The sequence below is a fragment of the Hippocampus comes genome, unplaced genomic scaffold, assembly GCF_001891065.2.
Source record: "Hippocampus comes isolate QL1 unplaced genomic scaffold, H_comes_QL1_v1.1 scaffold174, whole genome shotgun sequence".
In the NCBI taxonomy this organism is placed as follows: Eukaryota; Metazoa; Chordata; class Actinopteri; order Syngnathiformes; family Syngnathidae; genus Hippocampus; species Hippocampus comes.
This window is the reverse complement of record NW_017805983.1, coordinates 8,513,699-8,536,590: the sequence shown is the minus strand read 5'-3', so window position 1 is coordinate 8,536,590 and position 22,892 is coordinate 8,513,699. Positions and strand designations below refer to the sequence as shown.

At 43.8% G+C, this 22,892-nt stretch overlaps 1 protein-coding gene across 6 annotated transcripts in view; it reads right to left on the bottom strand.

Moving 5' to 3' along the window:
• The window catches only part of atp2b3b (ATPase plasma membrane Ca2+ transporting 3b), a 47,257-nt gene that overhangs the window by 18,147 nt on the left and 6,218 nt on the right, over positions 1 to 22,892 (bottom strand). For all 6 annotated transcript variants that reach the window (XM_019891375.1, XM_019891376.1, XM_019891377.1 and 3 more), the window contains 17 exons: positions 17,683 to 18,476; positions 12,070 to 12,267; positions 11,485 to 11,742; positions 10,732 to 10,857; positions 10,017 to 10,142; positions 6,247 to 6,288; positions 5,515 to 5,679; positions 5,285 to 5,356; positions 4,963 to 5,105; positions 4,227 to 4,359; positions 3,342 to 3,451; positions 3,097 to 3,231; positions 2,006 to 2,112; positions 1,811 to 1,886; positions 1,134 to 1,292; positions 844 to 1,023; positions 104 to 191 (listed from right to left, as the gene is read on the bottom strand). In XM_019891375.1, the coding sequence (XP_019746934.1) occupies positions 104 to 191; positions 844 to 1,023; positions 1,134 to 1,292; positions 1,811 to 1,886; positions 2,006 to 2,112; positions 3,097 to 3,231; positions 3,342 to 3,451; positions 4,227 to 4,359; positions 4,963 to 5,105; positions 5,285 to 5,356; positions 5,515 to 5,679; positions 6,247 to 6,288; positions 10,017 to 10,142; positions 10,732 to 10,857; positions 11,485 to 11,742; positions 12,070 to 12,267; positions 17,683 to 17,920 (2,356 nt within the window). In that variant the 5' untranslated portion in view covers positions 17,921 to 18,476. The remainder of the gene's footprint in view (positions 1 to 103; positions 192 to 843; positions 1,024 to 1,133; positions 1,293 to 1,810; positions 1,887 to 2,005; positions 2,113 to 3,096; positions 3,232 to 3,341; positions 3,452 to 4,226; positions 4,360 to 4,962; positions 5,106 to 5,284; positions 5,357 to 5,514; positions 5,680 to 6,246; positions 6,289 to 10,016; positions 10,143 to 10,731; positions 10,858 to 11,484; positions 11,743 to 12,069; positions 12,268 to 17,682; positions 18,477 to 22,892) is intronic.

Genomic DNA, 22,892 nt, shown 5'->3' with positions numbered 1-22,892 from the left:
GTGTGTGTGTGTGTGTGTGTGTGTGTGTGTGTGTGTGTGTGTGTGTGTGTGTGTGTGTGTGTGTGTGTGTGTGTGTGTTTGGGCTTATTAACTCGTAACTCACCTTTGACAAGGGTATGTTTGTCTGTTGGTGAAGACCGAGCCAGCACACGCAGTTTGGGCCAGATTTTATCAATTCGCTCCTGTTCAATCTGCAGGCACATGGAAAAGGGCAGATGGATTCAACAAATAATATTGCTCACTTCTTTCACTGGTAATTACCAGATTACAATATAGCAGCTTGGGCTGTTAAAAAAAAAAAAAACAAACAAACAAAAAAAAACGATGACGCACACACCGGCAAGCTGTGTACAATTGACAATGTATGGAAAACTGTCGTGATGAGAAGCTCTTCATCCCACTAAGCATTGCACTCAGCTAATACAAATGTGGGGCAATGTTGCTATTTCATCACAACTTTTTGCCAGTGGCAATTTCTCTCAACATAGTTAATATTATAATTGTTATTCACTCCTTTAACATGCAAAGCAAACGCATCGCACGCACACACGCACGGGGAGAACAACCTCAGAACGTGAGGCAATCCTGCAACGGTATGGCCAATTTAGACATTAGGAAGTTACTTTTTAGTCCATATAAAAGTACTCTTTGTCCCCTTCACAGTGTTAGAAGACAATGCTATGGGATAATGATCGAGTGAATTAGAATCACTACTGTTATTACTGGTATTGGCTGCTGAGATGAAAAGTGTTCTCGGTACATCTAAGGAATCGTGCAGCTTGAAGACATTCTTTTGGAAGAAAACTGCACATGAATGAGTGCACTCACGAAACCCCAACTCACCTCTCCTTTCTCGTTCCTGATTCGTCGGTTGAAGTCTTTGCCCTCGAGACAGATAAAGTCATCCCCAGGGTGGATGATTCCACATTTGGCAGCAATAGCCCTGGCTGTGTTTATGTTATCACCAGTCACCATCCGCACAGTGATGCCCGCACGCTGACACTTGCGGATGGCCTCGGGTACCTTGGAAAAAAAATTGGTTCACACAGAAACGCGTTGAGATTCCGATTCAAAAAATCCGTTTTATTCTCCTACTGCAATATGGATGGCAGCCAGTGGTGACACACTCCTACCTCAGGTCGTACTGGATCCTCAATTCCAACCACAGTGATGCAGGTCAACTCTGTCACTATTTCTGCCTCATTTTCCCAATCGGGCTCTGGATTGGAGGGCAGGTCACGATAAGCAATGCAGATGGTTCTCAGGCCCTCGCATGCCATTGGCTCGATCACCTGTTCAGTAAAATCATCATCAAAAAAACAATGTAGCCAGGAAGAATGTCGAGCAGCTTCAGTATTTTTGGTGGATTTACTCATTATTATACCGGACACCAAAAATATCCATGAAAAACAGCAAATTGTCTTGGTATTCGAAGTTAATGTCGGGTGAGATTTTGAGCGTTTTTGCTGGTATTCTTTCTGACAACGCTGAGAGGGAAAGGCCCCTTCCGCGGATAAGCGCAGACAGCGGAGAAAGACAATATGATGAAGAGCCGGCATGGCATAAAGCTGCCACAACGCAAGCAGAAGAAACGAGCTGGAATACAGTTGTGCAAGGGCAAAAGTTATTTTTCTCATGGCACAAAATGAAGTCGCCATGAGGCAGGTCAGCCGGCCTGCCAATCAAGACAGGACTTGCTCACACTGCTGCAAAATCCAATCTGTTAGTGCAGCAACCACTTGCTCTACGCTGGCGAATACTTTCTACTCCAATGTTTGTTGCACGATATTTCAGTCAACATGTCATTCACCTGTTTGACCATCTCATCTCTGTCCCGTGGGCGGAAACTTCGAGGTTCCCCGTTGGGATCTTGGATGTAAGAACACCTGGTGAGAGAAAGAATGATAAACCGTAGCACAGAAGACCGAACATATGTGTTCATTGACAAATAAGAAGCGATATCACATATTTCCGGGGCTGAGCTTTTCTCTTCCTTTCTACTCACTTTTTCAGCATGATCTCAGAGGCTCCCTTGCTGTAGAGACGGAAGGAACCATCTGGCAGCTTTACCACCGTGCTCATAGATTTACGCACCGAGTTAAAGGTATACACCTGCGATTAAACGGAGAATGATGATCATTCTTCAGAATCAGTAATGCATTCATGTTTGTGGCATGCAATGTGAGGCGTGCAAAAGTCATCCACGGCCTTATTCAAGAGAATTTTATTACGGTGTCAACTACAAGAATTAGCTATGATAAATGTGTTGGTGATAAATGGTGATAAATGTGCCAGCATAAAAAAAAAAAACACAATTTTATGGTGTTCAAATACTCTCCTTTTAATCTGACAGATAAGTGGAGGTTTTTTTTGTTAAAATTGCCCTACTTTACATATTTTGTCATGTTAATTTGTTTTACTCATGCAGGAGCTGTTGTCAGCATAATCCTAACTATCCTGTCAGAATTGAGTTTGCTACAATACCATTTTTTTTTCTTTGTTTGAACTTTATTTGGGTTTCATCAGAGGGGCTTTAAATGGTGGCTGGTGTGTGCTGACTAACATTTAACATGAAGTTGAATGTGACTGCTTAATTGTGAACATAGTCTGTGACATAGTTTGAGTTTGACATCTACGTTGTCGTTTGCATGCAATAGCCTTTGAAAGGCAAAAGCCCGCAAAAGGAGCGGATTTAATTTCGCCATCGTTGTGACTTCGTGGCTGCCACACGCCCATGCAACTCATGCAAAATAGTTGTCCGTGACAACGCATGTGCGTCTTGTGCAAAATGAAAACTTTGCGTCAGCTGCCAAACTCGGAGGAGCTGAGGAATAACTATTACTGCAGAATTAATGACACTTTTATGACGGTGACAGTTTAACCCTGGAAATTCCATGATGATCTCATATAATATGGTGGCTTGATTGTCTCTAAGGTGACAGTGAGGTGCATTCTGAGTCACAAAGCTGACACCATCACAGCTCTTATTCAGAGTGGTGAGTCATTTTCAGCCAGAATTCCAATGATCATGACCGAGACATTTTTGCTATGTAAACAGGTAAAGATGGATGCTGTGGTAGATATCGTCATCCCTACTTTGTAGAGTCTCTCCTCTGGGATCTGCTCTCTGACGGGAGTATAGTCTTGTTGTAGGTCTAATACAAATCCCAGCAGGCCGCATTCCGTCTTGTTGCCCACTTGCTTTGCCAGACCACCCTCCACATCCGGTGGCTGATTGGAAGACAGGCAAATTCAACGCGAGCAGAGGAAATGTACATTTAAAGTCTGTGTCGAGCCATTGGAGTGGAAAAAGCAAACAATGACATCGGTATATGACTCACTAAGATCTTGGAGGTGTAGGCACTGTTGATTGAGATAGCATTGACTAACAGATCCAATGTCCGCGGGTTAATCTGTCCAGGGTCTGGGATCAAGCGGTGGTGCACATCACCTGGGGGACGACAAACGAATACATCTCAATAACTTGAATGGCGATAGCTGACTAAACTATCATCTGATTGATGGTGCATAGTGGGTCGAGGTGAAAAACATTTGTTTGCGTAAAAGATGTTCATGGTGAGATCTCATTTTCTGTTAGAACGCACAAAATGTAATTTGATTTGCATTCAAATTGTGACCTGCATGCAGGATCGGATATTGCTCCTCCATGTGCCCAGACAGAGGAAGCCGCAATTGAGACCTACATGGGACGTAGGCCTATAGGAGCAATAAAGATCAGGCTGTCCCAAGTGACTTTGGGCAAGAGGCCGTGATCCCCTGCACTACAACTTAGCCAATAGCAGGACTCATATGGATAAACAACCATTCAGATTCACATTTAAACCGATGGACAATTTAGAGCAGGGGTGTCAAACTCATTTTTTGTTCCGGGTCACTTCGGAGTTACGGCTTCTTTCGGAGGGCCGATGCAAAATCTCAACGTTATTTATTACCCATGAGAATTTGTCATTTTGGTACAGATTTCAGCAAGGATCATGAAAGTTGACACACATGATTTGCTCCCACGGGCCACAGAAAACAACGTGGCGGGCCAGATCTGGCCCCCGGGCCTTGACTTTGACACCTGTGATTTAGAATTTTCAGTTCATCATGTTTTTGGAATGTGGGAGGTAGCCAAAGCACCCAGTGAAAACCCGTGCGGGGGAGAACTTGTAAACACAACATACAGAATACAACACAACTTCACTTTATTTCCTTTTACATACCTACATAAGCCTGAACCACAGTCATTCGGTTGGTGGTGAGCGTGCCCGTCTTGTCAGAGCAGATGGCTGTGGCATTCCCCATAGTCTCACATGCATCCAGGTGCCGTACAAGGTTGTTGTCCTTCATCATTTTCTACAAAACACAATGGGATGAAAAGCAGATTGAATTCAGCAAGGTCATTAATCACTTGCAATGATGATTGGCATTCGCTGGTAGATTCATACCTGGTACTGCTATCATAATGAGCTGTACAAGTCGAATCGATAGTCAGTCAAAAGCTCACTCAATTTGTTCAATACTGTATCTTATTGCAAAATTACACAGGGCACAATATAATATTTCCATTTGCAAAATTGTGCACCTTTGATAAAGCTACTAATATACCGTATATACTTCTTACTGTGTACCCCAAAACATGAACATGATGGGAAGATTTACAGCCCAGAAATGGGTGTGTGAAACCACCTGACTGGTTTTAGCTTAGGAGGTAAAGGTCATTTTCATTTGATAATTATGTTGTATAGCGAGGCGTGTGGTGTCCATTTTGACCATTCCTCACTGACAAATGGCTAGATTTACAAAACCATTCACCTACATCCACTCATCTTATTTATTGCAACAATTACACTGACTGCTGTCGACTCCGGTGACTCAAACTTTCAACATGAGAGCCAACTTCTCATTTCCCTTATTTGGATGCTTGTTCTAAAAATATCAATTTAGGATGCAGCTTACCTTGACAGAGTAAGCCAGAGAGATTGTAACAGCAAGCGGTAACCCTTCTGGGACCGCCACCACCAACACAGTGACTCCAATGATGAAAAACTTGACAAAGTATTGGATGTAAACCGGAGTGCATTCTGTCACCCATGCATGACCTGCAAGACACAACATATTAAAATTTTAAAGTTGGGTGCAACATGATGGTGACAAATCTGCTAAAATGCACACACGCACGCGCACACACACACACACACACACACACACACACACACACACACACACACACACACACACACACACACACACACACACACACACACACACACACACAGACCTTCAACGACAAAGGTGTCGATGACAAAGTAGAGCACCAGGATGATGACAGTGATTGCGGACATCACCAAACCTATGAAAGAATATTCAGCTGGTTAATCAGTCAGTCCGTTCTATTATATAGTTTGCAAAGGTCTTTCAGATGTTCCCGAAGTAATGCAAACCATGCCTCCTCACACCTGACTGTGTCTTTAATAGATCATTCAGTACAGAGATGAAAATGGTGCGCACCTGCTTTTCCAATTTGAACCGCAAGTTTGGTAAGCTTGCCCTGCAAGACACTCTTCTCCTTTTTCGGTACGTTGGTCTTCTTCTTCTCTCTGTCCTCGACTTCCCCTCCCTCTGCGCTCTTTAGGGGTTGCATCTCCATGGCGACACCTCCATCCTGCTTCTTGGCTAAATCAAACACACAAAACTATATACTGTAGTAACACTAAGATTAATCCTACATTTCAGACTGCTGGGAAAAACATTCCACTTTCAAGTTCCAGATTTTGAAAGTCAACAAAAAAAACACGAATGCCAACCTAAGCGTGTCATTTAGCATCAGTCTCAAGTAGGGAGCTGAAATCTGATTATTCTGCCAACAGCCTCATCCATACATTCATTCATTTTCTGTGCCGCTTATAGACGGGGTTGTGGGTGTGCTGCAGCCGATCCCAGCTGACGCTGGCGGGGCACATCCTGAACTGGTCACAACCCAGTCGCAGTGCGGAGATATAAAAACAAGCATTCATGTGCACATTTACCCCTGTGGAAAATTTTTGAATCTTCAATCAATCTTAATATACGGTACATATTGATGGTATCTGAGAGGAAGCCAGAGTTGAAAGAGAAAACCAAAAGATCATGGAAAGGGGAGGGAGGGGCATGCAAACTCCACACCATTGTTGTATGATGTCAGGTTGCTCCATCCCCTTGTTTTAGGAACAAAAACACGCGCAAATCACATGCGGTTTTTACCTTTGTTCTGGTTGTTCTCCACTGCGCCGTCGGGTTGTTTTCCTGCAAAAATCAGGGTCAGACACGAGGACAAGAATGTAGAAGGATAGATTTGTGTTAAATTGTGCAGTTCGGATGTGATGTTGATAGGCAACAACACATTTGCAACCCACACAGAAACAATATTGAAAGGGAAGAGTCATAAAGACACACACATTGTCTAACACTTGGTGAAGTGACATTATACAGTACATGTGTAAGTCCTTCATGGATCATTGACACTGTCACGCCACTAGGTACTGGGGTCTGTTTACCATAAAGGGAGCAAAGAGGGCAGGACAGACAACTGTGTGCTCACATACCATTGGTGACTGTGCTGTAACTTGCATCTGTGGAGATGAGCAACTGAGTATTGTCCTCTGTTTGGGCCATTGTGTGGGGAAAGAAGGTTTTGAGGACACATGAGTGAATTTGACCAAAAGGGGGAAATTAAAAGAGAATAAAGGGGAGTATTTAAAAAAAAAAAAAAAAAAAAAAATCAAAGTCCCCCTCCAAAAATGCATCTATTTCAAAAATTAGATTCTATTTCATGTCAAAAGACGCATGTGTAAAACATGAACGATAAATCAAAAAGAAATGCATACCCACTTCATAAGGACAAATAACAATTCAGGACATGAAGCTTACTAAATAATACATTAGCTCCAGTAAATGACTGCCTGAATGGTTGAGGCTGCAAAGATTGCTGCCACATCTGCACTCTGCAACACCACTTATACTAGAACAAAAACAAGCACAACTGTGGGCTATTATTTTTCTTTATCCGTCGTTGCTGTACACCACTCAATTCCAGGTTGCTACAAAATATTTTTTTCCAACGTGAGGATGCAGATGTCTCGCACTTTCCTGACTACTGCACTCACGGGGGTATGGATAGCGGTATGGTGTAACGATATTATCATTAAGTGCTTCTGAAAGTATGCGAAGCCTCTGCTCGGACTGCAGGACGGACAACATCACAAACGAATTTGAACGGAAGACTAATGCTTCACGTCTTGACCAAGCAACACTCTTTCCAGAGTGTCTCTGGCTCCCTAGGCTGTCCGCTGCTCTTTCAATAATTGATTCAATCTGCAGACTCGCTCTCAGATTAGGGGAGGCAAGCATGGGAGAAAGTGAAAGAGGGCAAGAGTGGTGGTAAACAAGTAGGTAAGAGCAAGTAAGGGTAATAGAGGAAGATGGATAAGCAACGGGGTGAAGGCGTGACGACGCGAGACAGCAAAAAGGGAAAGAGGGAGCGGAGAGGATGTGGGCTAAATTATTGATGAGGTTAAACTGGCATGCTTCCTGTTGATGGCTCTTATCTCAAATCAGTTAGGTACACCCTATCTCTCTCTCTCTCTCTCTCTCTCTCTCTCTCTATTACACACACCATATTGCGTACACATTCTACACATTCACTGAGTTTAAGAGCAGGTGAAAGTATTCATGCCCTGCGATTGGGCTAGTTTCTCTCATTAGAATTTGTGAGAATTAGATCAAGTCTTCTACCTCCCTTGTGATATTGTATCCCATCCTTTATCCTCACAAGGGTCGCGGGGGGTGCTGGAGCCTATCCCAGCCGTCTTCGGGCAGTAGGCGGGGGACACCCTAAACCAGTTGCCAGCTAATTGCAGGTCACACAGAGACGAACAACCATCCGCGCTCACACTCACAACTAGGGACAATTTCGAGTGTTCAATCAGCCTGCCATGCAAGTTTTTTGGAATGTGGGAGGAAACCGGAATACCCGGAGAAAACCCACTCAGGCCCGAGGAGAACATGCAAACTTCACACAGGGAGGCCGGAGCTGGAATTGAACCCAGTACCTCTGCACTGTGAGGTCGACGCGCTAACCACTGGCCCACCGGGCTGCCTGATATTGTATCCCAGATATCTAAAACCATTGTTGGATATTTGGAATGTAATGGCGCCATCCTGCAACAAGAGGGCCAGATCGTTCACTGCGAAGCAGTTTGGCCCACAGAAATCACATCACGCATTGGATCTTTTTGGCGCAACGCAAGAGCCTTGGCTAAAATTTTCACATCGCTATATAAAAGGGATCTGAGCCACATTCGGTTTCAATTTTATTTGATGTTTCAATCATGTTATGTGGGAGTAGATTTAGGGAGTGCAAGATCTTATAACACTGGGACATGGTCTGATTCTATTATAGTTGAGTATTTAGCTGTAGGTAAAGAAAGAGGTTCTGATCAAAAATGGTCTATTCTGCTGTAAGAATGATGTACGGAGGAGAAAAAGGAGAATGCCTTGCTTCAAAATAGGAAACAGGAAATGCCACGGATCAACACACCCTATCTGTTCCATAAAGGTTGCTAGTAGCTTGGTCATTTTAGAACTGCCTGTGGGTGTAGGATTGGAGCTTTTGTGTACAGTGTCCATCACGCTGTTTAAGATCCGCCCCAAAAATTGGTTGATGGGAATTTAAATGTGGTATCAATGAAATAAGTTTTCCCATGAATTTACCGTCGTCCCAATTTGGGGCACAACTGTTTACCATAATGACTGGTTTGTAATATAGGACCCCATAACAATCACAAATCTACCTTCTGGATCTAAGGTGACATTGGTTGCACTAAATTGGATTTTCTTCTGCAGAAAAATGGCAGTGCCACGTGATCGGGAGTCAAGACGAGAGTGGAACGTGTGGCCTGCCCAGCCTTTCTTCAATCTAAATTGATCTCTCGATAAAAAATGGGTTTCCTGGAGAAATGCAATATCACATCTCACACGGTTAAGATGATTAAATACCCTGGCTCTCCTAACAGGCCCATTAAGTCCTTTAACATCCCAACCGACAAATCGTATAGCAGTCAAGTCTTTGCGCCATCATTTTTCATATCTACCCGTAAAAATAATACCAACAATGACAGTACAATACAGCAACAGAATTCCGATCCTTCCACTGTTTCCTGTCCGGGACAAAAGTGCAAATAGCAAACATTTACAGGTGCCCTTCCCCATAACCCTGTCATAAACCCCAAAAACAAAACTAACAAAAAATAGCCTCTTCTCAGAGGTAAGCTGCAGCCTAAAAATTTTACTTCAAGACTCCCTCTTGAACTAGTAGGTGGAGCAGTAACCATGAAGGCTCCCGACACTTTGAGCATAGGGGCTTTTTAACACTTACAAATCGAACACACAAAACCATAATCAACCCGATGCCTAATCAAGCAGTTCATTTTGTGCATGGAATCAACAAATAAATAAATAAATAATAATAATAATAATAGTGAATAAAATAAGAATACAGTATAAGAACCCACAGCATCTATGAATTAAAAAAATGCAAATACAATTCCCCTACATATAAATATACGCCTGTGGCAGCAAACGAGGTGCTTCACAAATCACCCACATCTAGCATGCTTCTCATATCAGTAAGGCAACGTCTTCCTTTATTGAGGTCCTCTGTTTGGCAAATTCTGCAATTGGCCAGTGGCAAACGTCGCGGTCCAGGCGTATTCACCTGGGTTAGCCGCGGTAGGGGGATTGCTAGCCGTGAATGAAGCTAGCTTATTAGCAGCACGCGTCGCCGGTGTATGGGCGTTCTTTGAGGATTTTTTGTTCTTTGAGTTGCTCATTCTGCAAGATATAGTCTTCGGTTAAACTAAAAATGTGCGGTGGTGCTAAAAAGTCGAGTCAAAGTGTTATCAAGTGTGAAAAGAAGAAGGAGCGCATCGGGAGCCTTCAACTACACGTCTTCATATCACCACCGGAAGTCCTACCTTTTTTTTCTTTGCCATCTTCCTCCACGTCTCCAGCTCCCAGCAGAGTGAAAATGATGCCTGTTTGCGAGTTGACACCAACAGCCGTCACCAGCATGCGGCCTGAACCCTCCATCACATGTGTACCTAAAGGTCCAAAGAGAAGTAATTTCGGAACTGGTGTTTCTGTTATGTGGACCCACACACAAAAACACAGAGGAAGGTGCTGACGTCTTGGATGACACTGCCACCAGAGCTAGTGAGCAAACTAACTAACTGTTAGCTCACTAACTCGTTAGCTTCCTGGCTAGCCAATTGTAAGTACATTGAGATGAGATCATTAATAGTATTCATGCTTTTGGTTTGGTGGTGTGCTGTGAGATCTTTCTAATACAAAATGGGTGCCTTGGCTCAATAAAGACTGCTTTACACTAAGAGCACTAAAGTCATAATGAATGTACTGTATGTACTAACATGATCAAATAGGTAAGAATTATGCTTTGCATCCAAAAGTAAATCCTATGTAGCCCAAAATATGACTTCATTTTTGTTTTATCGTGCTTTTCTTTACAACAGTGCTCAAAGACCTTTATATGTGGCCTCATTCAGCCATTCCTGATTCCACTGACAAAGGCTGCTTTCATTAGACACCACATCCTGGCACCCCTCCGATTACCAAAATGTACCAACTTTGAATGATAGTGAAAGCCACAATGAGAAACATGTGAAAACATACCTGAGAGCAGCATGGGGTCCTTATCCACAGACTTGCGTACATGGTCTGACTCTCCTGTTAGGGAGCTCTCATCAATCTTCAGATCATTACCTTGAACTAAAATACCATCGGCTGGCAGCAGGTCCCCTGAAAACAGACAAGAGCTTGATTCACTTCATTACCCTCACCAAATGTCTGGACTTTTTGTTACAATGGTTCAACATTCTGCGATATACTGTTCACTCATTGTGGCTTAAAAGAATACCAAATGTAACGCTATGTGTATGCGGAGTTAGTAGGTGTTAAAAGCAAACCAAGTTTCATCTGGATCTGATCCATATTGAGCCTTTGGTGGGAATTCAAACGAAAAGTGCATTTAATTTGCTCATACATTTACATTATTGTGATCAGGTTATATTCTGTTGAGTTTGTATTGGATGTCATATTATGATATGTTTTTTCCATCAATCCATAACAAATGGATTTGTTTTTCCTCACTTTACGTACAAAGATTATTCATTCACTCAATTTACAGATGGCAAATGTTTGAGCCTCATGGATGTTTGTAAGCACTCTGTCTTCTTGTGTTGAAATTATGCCGGGTAACACATGTTCAGTGGGTTTTGTTATTTTGATTTGAATTTGATTAAAAAAATTCATTTTGCTAGAGTAAAGACTCAAATGAATAATGCTCACTTGACATGGTAGTTACAGTACATATTGTAAAAACATGCCCTGCATACTCTTGTGATAAAGACTTCACAACCGGCTCACCATATTTGACCTGGGCCATGTCCCCCACCACCATGTCAGCCACAGGAATCTGGATGACGTTTCCTTTCCGTACCACGGTGAACTTTTGTTCCTGCTCGATTCGACTCTGTAGACCCCGAAACTGCTTCTCTTTGGACCAGTCGTTGAAGGCCGTCACCAGGACAACACAAGCCACAGATAGTAGAATGGCCGCACCCTCGATCCAATTGGCTTCCCCCTCACCTTCATCCTCTGCTCCTGCCGACACGTTGCCACATGCTGGACAGACAGAAACATGTGGCTCATGGCAGAGACTCAAAGCGGAGACGTGAAAAACAGATAACACGTGATATGATGAGTTTGATCAAGACTGAAAACTTTTGTCTACTCATCCCTTTCACATTATATCATGCAGAGTGAGTTGCAAGACTGGAAATGCGAATGATGAAGTCATTCTTCGAAAAAAAAAAAATCACATTGGGCCCCACCATTGCCATCTAGCAAATCAAAGATGCTACTTTCTAGGACCTTTGCCAGTCACGGGCCCTTAGAATCGTTATGGCTCCTCTCCACATTACGGCATCCCTGCCCCCTCCCTCGTCTTACACTCTGAATCCTCTCCAGGCGGCTGGTAAAAAGAAAGGGCGAGGGAGATGATTGCAGCGATCTCCAAAATGATGAGCGTGACATCTTGCAGGGCCTCCCACACGAGCTCAAGGAACGTCTTGGGCTTCTTTGGGGGGATGAAGTTTTGGCCAAAGGTCTGACAGCGACGTTCCAAGTCCGCTGGATCCCCGCTGAGACCTGACAGAGAAAGAAGGAGAGTGAAGACGGGCAGAACCAGAAGAAGGAACCACTTCCATTTTCATAATATACCTTGAAATCCCATATGGATAGTAACCAGGATACACCGAGACGCACAATCACAATCAGACACGTACAACCAACACCTCCATCTTCGCTACGTCGTGTGAGTTGGAGCCTATCCCAGCCAACTTGGGGCAACCTGGACTAAACAGCACTCGATCGCAGGGCACATATAGCGAATACGACCATTCACACAGACGCATGATTGGGGGTGGAAAAGCGGTCTACAAGTACCCATTATACAGCATCCAACTGAACATCATCCACAAGTGGAGATCTTGCAGTTCCTTTTCAACATACTTTGCATACGCCAATCTCCTGCATGGACTCCAGTGAGGGAGTCCACAATGCTTCCGCTATGTCGACTGCGCGCCTCATCTGCGCTGTATTAAAAGAGAATAAGTTAGCTGTGTGTACTCCCACAACGGTGCAACCGCCTATTTCTGACTGCACCCGTCTACGATAATATCAAAAGAAAGAAAACTCCAACCATACGCAGAGTTAGACTGCGATTTTTGCTAGACTTGCGCCAGGCACGAAAATAGAGCCCAAGGTATTTTGAAATCTGTTAGAATTACCAAACAGCGTAAGTTACTCGTTACGGAGCTGTTTATCCTTTGTAAATGTTCCCCTTACCCCTTGTCCAATGACTAATATTGATAAGTAAAGATTATGGATACATTAATGTCTATCATGAACTAAAAAGAGTGAATTGGAGAAAATTCTCCAATTTCCTTTGCTAGATAAAGTCCTTCAAATCCTTCTTGACGACTGTTATCAAACACGTGAATCATCTCAACGCTTTGACAAGAACCACTTTAATACTCATCTCTTTGTGATCAAAATTGTCACTTGTGTTACATACACCCCACTGCATTCTCTAAGACTGACACTGACGGCAGTGCAAAAACAGCATCCGGCTCTTGCTGCCGGGTATAGGCATATTTATTATCGTGAAAAAAGGTAACATTTTTTCGTAGTTTTGATAAAAAAAAAATAAAAAAAAAACTGTGTGTTTTCCTCTTGCCTTCCACTCTTCTCCACTTTACACTCATAACGTGTGCCAAAAAGTTGATTTTGCTGATGTATTCCTGAATCAGATCTGCACACGGGACATACAAAGGACTGCGCAAAGGGAACGAAAGCATTGAAACAATAGATGAAGCATTTTTATGTGTTTTTAAATGTGTGAATTACAACTAAAACAAGAAAATTCACTTTAAATCAAACAAAACATTATTAATCCATTTTCATGAGACATTTGGGGGGAGGGGGGGCTCCACTGGAATTGGCAATTGCCAGAGGCCTGCATGTTCCTATTGGTGCGTCTGCCCCTGCATCCATCCAAACCATCCAACCATTTTGCACAGCGCACATCATGTTGCTTTTCGGTGAAAGAAAGACTACACACTGGAGTGGCCACCAGTCCATCACAGGGCACAGAGAGACCACCATTCACACTTTCATTCATACCATCAGTGAGGGGAAAGTGAAGTGTAGCGCTACACCACCAAACACAAACAAAAACTTTTGGATGTTTTTTTTTTCGGGAGGTGGGGGGACAGAAATCTTTGAAATCAACTCCAAGGTTATTTTTCCCTGCCCAAATTTGAAGTTGTTTTGCTGAACCTCCTCTCCTCTTCAACTTCCCAATTAAGTGATGCGGTTTCCATGGCGATCAGTATATCAGGTCCCGGGCTTCCTGTCTCTAACAGGTTTCTGCCCAGCAACAAGTGATGTAATTCCTCCAGTGTGCAATGTTTGGATTTTTCTTTTGTTTGTGTGATGCATTTTTTTGGGGGGGGGGGGGTCGGCTGCCAGGGTAGGAGAACAGCAATGTGCCTGCAGTGGTTGGCTTAGAGCGATGACACGCTTTTGTGTACGTGTGTTGTTTGCAGATATTGTGCGTTTGCTGCAGCGACTGCTGCTCACGGCCTTGAACAAATGTGCGACAATAAAGTATGACACCCAACAGGGTTCAGGACAAGGCGACATACAGAGAGTGAGGGAGGCAGAAAACAGGTGATGCTGACTAATGGTCGCACGGTTGTTTTCGCGTCGATGTTGTCCAGCCCTCCTCTCTCTCTCTCTCTCTCTCTCTCTCTCTCTCTCTCTCTCTCTCTCTCTCTCTCTCTCTCTCTCTCTCACACATCCATCTCTCCATCCCTCTGCACTCATTCTCTCTGCTTGGCTCCCTTCTCTTACCTCCCTCGCTCTATCTCCCCTTGATGTGTCCTTGACAATGCGGCAAGCTGTTCTAGCTTCCTCTTCTCTCCCCCCCATCTCGCACATGCTCCTTTCTCTCCCCGTTTTTTCCATAATTGCTCCTCATCCTCCTCGTGCTGTCTTGAATGTGGATATAATGGTCTCATACTGCAACGCTGAGTGTCCATATCAGAGTGTGTGTGTGTGTGTGTGTGTGTGTGTGTGTGTGTGTGTGTGTGTGTGTGTGTGTGTGTGTGTGTGTGTGTGTGTGTGTGTGTGTGTGTGCGTGTGTTCGCTCTCCTCTTCTCCATCATATTACAGGTAATGCTCTGAATCATTATGTATATTTGCAGGGATACATTCACCAGGTGGTTGCCTCCTGTGCAATGCCCCGAATTTGATGATTCATTGTAACTGGAAAACACACAAGCTCACAATTCTGCTTTGTAATTGCTGTTCTTGGGATATCGAAGCTTTTTTGCTGAGACAAATATGAAAAAAAAAGGAGGGGGGAGGACCGGTGGGCGGGGGCAGGGGGCTCCTAAAGACCAAATATGGTTTGTGCAAACAATGATGCATGCAGCAATATACATCAGACTGGGTCCGCAAATACAGGGCGCCCCACAAGCCAGTGTGTTTCACGTGTCATTTGGAGAGGCATGAGGCCATCAGCATCTGACAGTTGAGGCTTTGCAATCTTGGTAAGCATACTATTCCCTTGCCCAAGGCTCACCAGTTGACATTGGAGCAGCATTGCAAAAACTGCCGCCTGGCCAACAGTTTTTCTGTCCCCAAATGCAGTTCATCACCAAGCAGTTTGAGAAGCTCTAAGTATGTCTGTCACATTGCTCCAATGTGGAGAACAATTTCTGCTTATCCATGGCAAGTTTTTTTTTTTTTTAATCACTAAATTCCAAGAAAAGACTTCCATGCAAAGCCTGGAAAAGTATGGGAGAGCTGCACTGAATCTCAGCTTCAACAAAAGCTCGGTTCAGGAGAGGTATCACAGCGTGATAAAGCTTTACCAACTTCAGGTAAGGCTTTGAGCGAAAGATGATGATGCTTGTTTATATAAATCCGCACTGCCGTTAGCCCAAAGTAAGATGGGATGAGCTCCAGCTCACCCATGACCCCAATGCAGTAAAGAAAATTGATGGATTGACTGATGGATGGGTGGATGGATACATTTGTGTTTTGGCTGCTTTGTCACAACAGAGGACAAAAAATACAATGTTAGAAAGTTTGTTGAGGACGGCAAACTAGGTTTGTGCATCCCCGTGTGCATTGGGTGTTTGTTTGTGTATCCCCGTGTGCAACGAGTGTTTGTTTGCCAGCTGTGGACAACAGTGGCTATATGTGTGTGCTACAGAGAAAGTCTTGCATTACAGTAAGTCACCGGTACAGTCAGTCTTGGTTGAGTGTTGAATAAACTACATAGTCAGATACACGAAGACATCCTCAAATACACTGGCCAGACACAACATTATGATCACTACAAGATCAGTATCAAGTTAATTGATTGCCTTTATACAGATGACACTGCTCAGTTTTGAATGACACTGTCAGAGAGGAATTCATTGAAGACTCTATTTATGATTATGGTTGGAGTTTGCAGTGGTGTACAATTGCACTGCATCATACTGAGAGTTGCTACTAACATCTTTGACAGGAAACTTGAATAGAACACGCCGGGATTTAGTCTCCGGTAGTTTGAATCACTCTAGTATTACAGTACCAAGCAACGACACGATGAACATCTACAACGTAACACCGGAGCCAGAATTGGTGTTCATCCACACCAAAAAAATAACGGTATGTTGAATTTAATCGATTTTACTCTGTAGAGTGGTGGCACACAACAGGATCATCTGGATTTACATACAGTCTACTTTAAAAAAATGTATCTGGATCCAGATGATTTTATTTCATGCAACCACTTCACGAAATAACATTGACCAAATCAAAACACCATTTTTTTCAGTGCATACGTTCTTCCAACTAACAAAACAACATTTCAACTACTGTAGTAAATAACTTGGGCCACAAAGCGGATGTTTTTATTTGAACACGCTTATGCACGCACGTACACACCGATAACCCTGATCTAGCCTCTTAATCTCACAGTTAATTTTGGTTTCTCTCTTGCTAGTTGAAAAAGTTTTGGTGTAGCGCAACCCCTGGAAGAAAATGTAAGTGTGCAAAGGCATTCTGAGTGAACTAAACCACATTACAATCCTCAGCTCAAAACCACAACTGGAAATCACCAGTCAAGATTTGTGATGTTTTTTTTTTTTAGACAGCAAATCAATTTGGAAGGCAAACAGACAAGTTAGTCATAGTCTAAAATAATGTTTGAGGATCCAAAGATGAACCAATGATAAACGCAATCACAAGCATCAAAGTGCAATTTCCCACCAGAATACCCTCCTATTCTTTTCTTGCACACTCTCACTCATCCATTTATTGATTTGGTCGATCAGCTTTCCATTACTAAAATCCCTTCATCCATTCATCAGTCGATGCACCCAACATGTCCCTTTGTGCACTCAACTCAGATAAAGCCGCTTACTCGAGTCTGGATTACACGGTGTGATGAGGAGGTTTGATTATTTTAAGGTTTTTTTTTTCCATGTACAATGTGTTTTGCTCCAACAAAAATAAAGGGTTTCTCAGGCACCCAAACCGCACTTTTCACCAATCAGTTACACTTGAGTTCATTTGAGAATAGGAAGCATTCATTTGTTGCTTTCCACTGTCAGAAGTTGTGTAGAGAACCTGAACAGCTGTGAAATACATTTTAGAATGCCGTTTGAATGGTTTCAATTCATTCATTTGTTTCAAAACAACAACAATCCCACAGGACAAATGGGAACAATGTTCTGTTCTGTGACCTAACGCATGAGAGTGTTTTAAAATCACAAGCACTTGAGAGTACTTTTCATATCGCATTCTAAATAGTACTGTTCAAAAGTCTTGGGCACCTTTAGGCTTGGTACACACATTAGGAGAAGAAGGATTTTTCAAATATGAAAAGACTTTTTTTTTTTTAACTACTGTGACAGCACAACAACTGGTCATGAGGCGTTTGGGCCACTCCTTTCACCCCCGACCAGTCGAGCAAGCCACGTGTGTTCCATGCCTACTCACCGTCAGTGGTGCTGGACTTTAGTCTCTGGCAGAGACCGTCTGTGTCTCCATAGCTATCCTGGATCTTCTGCAGAGCCTCGCCCCCCCTGAGCTCCATCAGCTCCCTCAGCTCCTTCAACGTGACCCCAAAGTCTCCGGCTCCATGGCTCCCGTCTTCCCTTCCTCCTCCACGAGTCGCTTTGGGGTAAAACTCCACGGCGCTGTTAGCCATTTCGCCCATTGTCGCTGTTGTTGACATGACACGAGGTTGGTTTGTGTTGTGTTCGTCCTTCCCCACCTCCTTCCTTAGATGTCCTCAGCTCAGTGACCGGCTTGTGTGCTCGCTGACAGCTTGTTCATGTGTTCAAAAGCCCGTTGCCCTCCCTCTTGATTTCTGATTCAAAACCGTAGAATGATTCTCTTTCGCTTCAATGGCCTTTTGTTGAAGAAGGGGGCGCCGATTGTGCTCTTTTTCTCCTCAGGGTCTCAGCCTGGCCTTCCACTGCTCCTTCACTTCTCCATCACTGGAGGAGGAGGACGGTGGGAGGGGGTGAAGAACAGTGCGAAGGAGCACTCGAGAAGCGCGGTATCTGAACGAATCCAGCTTTCTTCGCCTCCGTCTCTCCTGTCTCCCTCCCTCCGGGTTCACAGCCAGTCCATGGACGGGCGAGCCAGCTGACGCATGTGCGGTTGGGGGTAAAAGGGGATGACGGACAGATGGTGAGTGTGGCCAAAGGCCAAAGTAAGATGATGAATCAGAGAGAAGAAGTGGGTGCAGATGTGAGGTAGGTAGTCGCGACTGCTGCTCCAGAGACCTACGAGACAAGAAGAATCCGACATCATGAGAGCTCACGCAGAGTCAGTGCATCCAATTATAGCTCTGAAGACATTTTAAGCATCAAGACGGAAAAAAACGAGTGAAGATATGTCACTAGACGGCTCACCTTCTCTCACATGCTACCTGACGTACTGTATTTAGTTTATGGCCGCTTGAGGGCAGTGACGCAAACTATAGCCTTTTATTCAATGAAAAAGACATCAAGGAACTTCACCATTGCCTTTGGAATTATATTGTTAGAAAACAATCATTCAAAATATGATAATAATTAGGCATGTTCGACGGCGGCCCGGTAGTCCAGTGGTTAGCACGTCGACTTCACAGTGCTGAGGTACCGGGTTCAATTCCAGCTCCGGCCTCCCTGTGTGGAGTTTGCATGTTCTCCCCGGGCCTGCGTGGGTTTTCTCCGGGTACTCTGGTTTCCTCCCACATTCCAAAAACATGCATGGTAGGCTGATTGAACACTCTGAATTGTCCCTAGGTGTGAATGTGAGCGTGGATGGTTGTTCGTCTCTGTGTGCCCTGCGATTGGCTGGCAACCGATTCAGGGTGTCCCCCGCCTACTGCCCGAAGACAGCTGGGATAGGCTCCAGCACCCCCCGCAACCCTAGTGAGGATCAAGCGGTTCGGAAAATGGATGGATGGATGGATAGGCATGCTCGATAGCAATACTAGTGCAGTACTAGTATTTACTCTTGAGCACTCACTGATACCACTGCCAAGTACCAATACTAGTACTTTGATACATAAAATTTCAATGCGCACAATCACAGATAATGTTGAACAAAAGACCTTGCTGTAATTTTGACACACATGATGAGTCGCCAATGTGTCAAACGACCGCAGTATAGCACCAACTACTGGCAAGGAAAACACATTGGATGTCAGATTTATTTATTTATTTTTCTTGCTTTAAGTATCGGCGGCTGGTGTTGTCCGCCTGTTACAATACCTGGTAATGGTACTCGCCCATCCCTAATAATAAAAATATACGATATATGATGGTGTCACGTTGCGTGGTGTTGGAGGACCCCAAAAAGCAGGCAAGCGGGAGGAGCAGGGTGTACTTGACAAATTGTATTAAAACATAGAGAAAACTAAATCCAAAAGAAAGTCCTAAAAACAAAAAGAATCCAAAGTATCAAACAAAACCCAGGCTGTAGCTAAAACTAACAGTCAACCAAAACATGATCGAGAACATGACCGACAAACATGACAGCTACAGCAAACAAACAATGACCCAACCATGAGTGGTCGTGCCGGGAGTCCTTTTAAAGCAATAATTAGATAACCACCAACAGGTGTGCAGCTGCAGGGGGGAGCCCTACAGTGCCACCTGTTGGTCCCAAACAGAATCATGACAGATGGACTGGGGGAAATCACAGTTTTATGACATGAGGTGTGTGGATCAGTTACGAATACTGTATCTACCAAATATCAATATATATTTTTATCCAGATAAAAAGAAATTAGAAATAAAATAAGAGTAATTTAAAAGGTGTCCTATTTACATACTATGTTTAATTAGGCGCGGCGCGGCAGTCGACTGGTTAGCACATCGGCCTCACAGTGCAGAGGTGAAGGGTTTGATTCCAGTGGGCTTTGTATGTTCTCCCCGTGCCTGCGTGGGTTTTCTCCGGGTACTCTGGTTTCCTCCCACATTCCAAAAACATGCATGGCAGGCTGATTGAACACTCAAAATTGTCCCGGGGTGTGAGTGTGAGCGCGGATGGTTGTTTGTCTCTGTGCGCCCTGTGATTGGCTGGCAACCAGTTCAGGGTGTACCCCGCCTACGGCCTGAAGACACCTGGGATCAGCTCCAGCAAGCCCGCGACCCTCGTGAGGATTAGCGGATTAAAAAAAAAGGATGCATAGATGGATGTTTAAATTAGTCTAGTTTAGGCTCGAGCATACATTGCTATGCATAAGAAGAATCAGGAACATCAGGAACACTACTGGGAACAAATCCAAAACAGTAAAGAGCAGTATCAGAACATTGTTTGGTCATGGAAATCTCTGAGCAGGTAAACATGTCACTGAGGTTGCATGCATTTGGAGTGGTCTTATTCCCATAAGTATCAATATTGGTCCAAAATTCCCTCACTGAAAAAAAAAAAGTCTGATGCCGTACATCGATGCGGCTTTGCACCACTGTAATCACTGTTAGACCCTCAAATTGTCTGGTGGCTCTTCATGCTGAGCTGGCATACGTTTGGCTTTAGAGCTCCCCGCTGCACCTTACAGCAACTCTGAGAAGAGCGCTCGAAAGTTAACGAAAGGAGTGAAGCTTCATACGCAACTGTTCCTCTATGCAACACACATTTGACACGTTTGAAATAGAATGTTCTCAAATGAAATATGCACCTGGAAATGTGGATTCCTGGGACTATAGCATGTCCATACCACATGAGCAATCGGCATCCTCTTTCACATCAAAATTATGAAACAATCTGGCAAATACTGTATATAAAATTAAGAATACCACTTTTTTTCAGACTAATACCAGTGCGACTACTTGAGTCTTGAGTACTCAATAAAAGCGGTAGAGAGAAGTGTTTCCCAACCTTAAGTGAGTCACGGCCCCCATTCCATATTGCGGAAAAAAAAGTCACGAAAAGTATGAATACTGAACGACTGATGATATCATCTCAGAGTACTCCCAAATCAACACTGCAGAGTGTGAAATCTGGACCTGCTTGATTGAGCACAAAGCTAATATACAGGACGCATTGACATAGACTGTTTTTCAAATAACAACGTGTTGATTTTACCTTCTGCCATCTCATGGAAGAGCATTTAAGTGTTCTGACTGTCATGATACATCACTGGTATTAAGACATGAAAAAAGACAGTATACTGTTTATACAATTCATACGCGGCATTTTAAATTCTGATAATATTATTGTAACTATTGTGAGAAACAAAAATATTGTGAGGGGTGGGGGGGGTGGAGATTTGGATACAAACAGTAAGAGGAACGTTCGTGGAACCTATTATGTAACCATCAACCAACCAAACGAACATAACGTTAAGGAAATCCCAACCAAATGTAACTCCCTAGAAATGTTACTCATGTTCCAAGCTAACTTTCCCAAAACGTTTTAGGAACCAAAAATTACTGTTCTCGCTTGGTCCCTTGTGTTTAACCAATCAGATATCTTGTCCACGTGATGCTTGTTGTCACATCACTTTGCTTGTATTTAGTTCAAGTTTATTTATTTATTTTTTGTACTACACACCTTGTTCGCCTTTTGGTTTTTAGTTTTGGAAAATAAATACATATTGTTGAAGTACATCCCGCACTCTGGCCTTAATTGTTCATTCATTTTCCAATCCGCCGATCCTCACGAGGGTAGCGGGGGGTGCTGGAGCCTATCCCAGCTGTCTTCGGGAAGTAAGCGGGGGACACCCTGAACTGGTTGCCAGCCAATCGCAGGGCACACAGAGACAAACTACCATCTGTGCTCACACTCACACCTAGGGACAATTTGGAGTGTTCAATGAGCCTGCCATGCATGTTTTTGGAATGTGGGAGGAAACCAGAGTACCCGGAGAAAACCTACGCAGGCCCGGGGAAAACATGCAAACTCCACACAGGGAGGCCGGAGTTGGAATTTAACCTGGTACCTCTGCACTGTGAGGTCGACGCACTAACCACTGGCCCACCGGGCCGCCCAGCCTTAATTGTCTTCTTGCTTTTCTGCACTTGGGTCCACCTCTTGTATCTACACCGCGCAAACCCATCCATGACATGAGCTTTTCATGAACAGCAGTTAATAGTTGATGTTTTTTTTTTTTCCAAGATAAATGAGAACACTTAATAGTCCCGGTAATGTTGAAGCAGAAACTGTCCATCAGGGTGGGTCCACTTTTGACAATCTTGAAAATAAGAGCTGCCCTGATGCAAGCTGCTCTCATCGAACGCCCTCTACATAATTTCCTAATTGTGGAATTCATGTTTCAAACCATCTCTGGAGATGATTTAATTAAAAATAACTCTGACATCAACAGTGTTCTGTGCAGCCCGGGAGCTTGCGTTGCTTCCACTATCCCGAAGCTTGCTTCATCCCCACATGAGCAATTACTGAGACTGTGACTGTGCTGAATACTGTCAGCATCACACGTGTCATGCACATGCACACGCGCGCGCGCGCACACACACACACACACACACACACACACACACACACACACACACACACACACACACGCACTCACGCACGCGCACACACACACACACACTATTCTGATGAGGCTATTTTACATCAGGAGAAGCATGAAAGGGAAAAAAAAAGCCCAATTGAAGCTCATAATGAATTCTTTGTCTCCTCCCTCCTTTCCACTCCTCGCCCTCTCTGGGCTCTGTCATGCATCTCGTCCCCCTCCCGCCCCC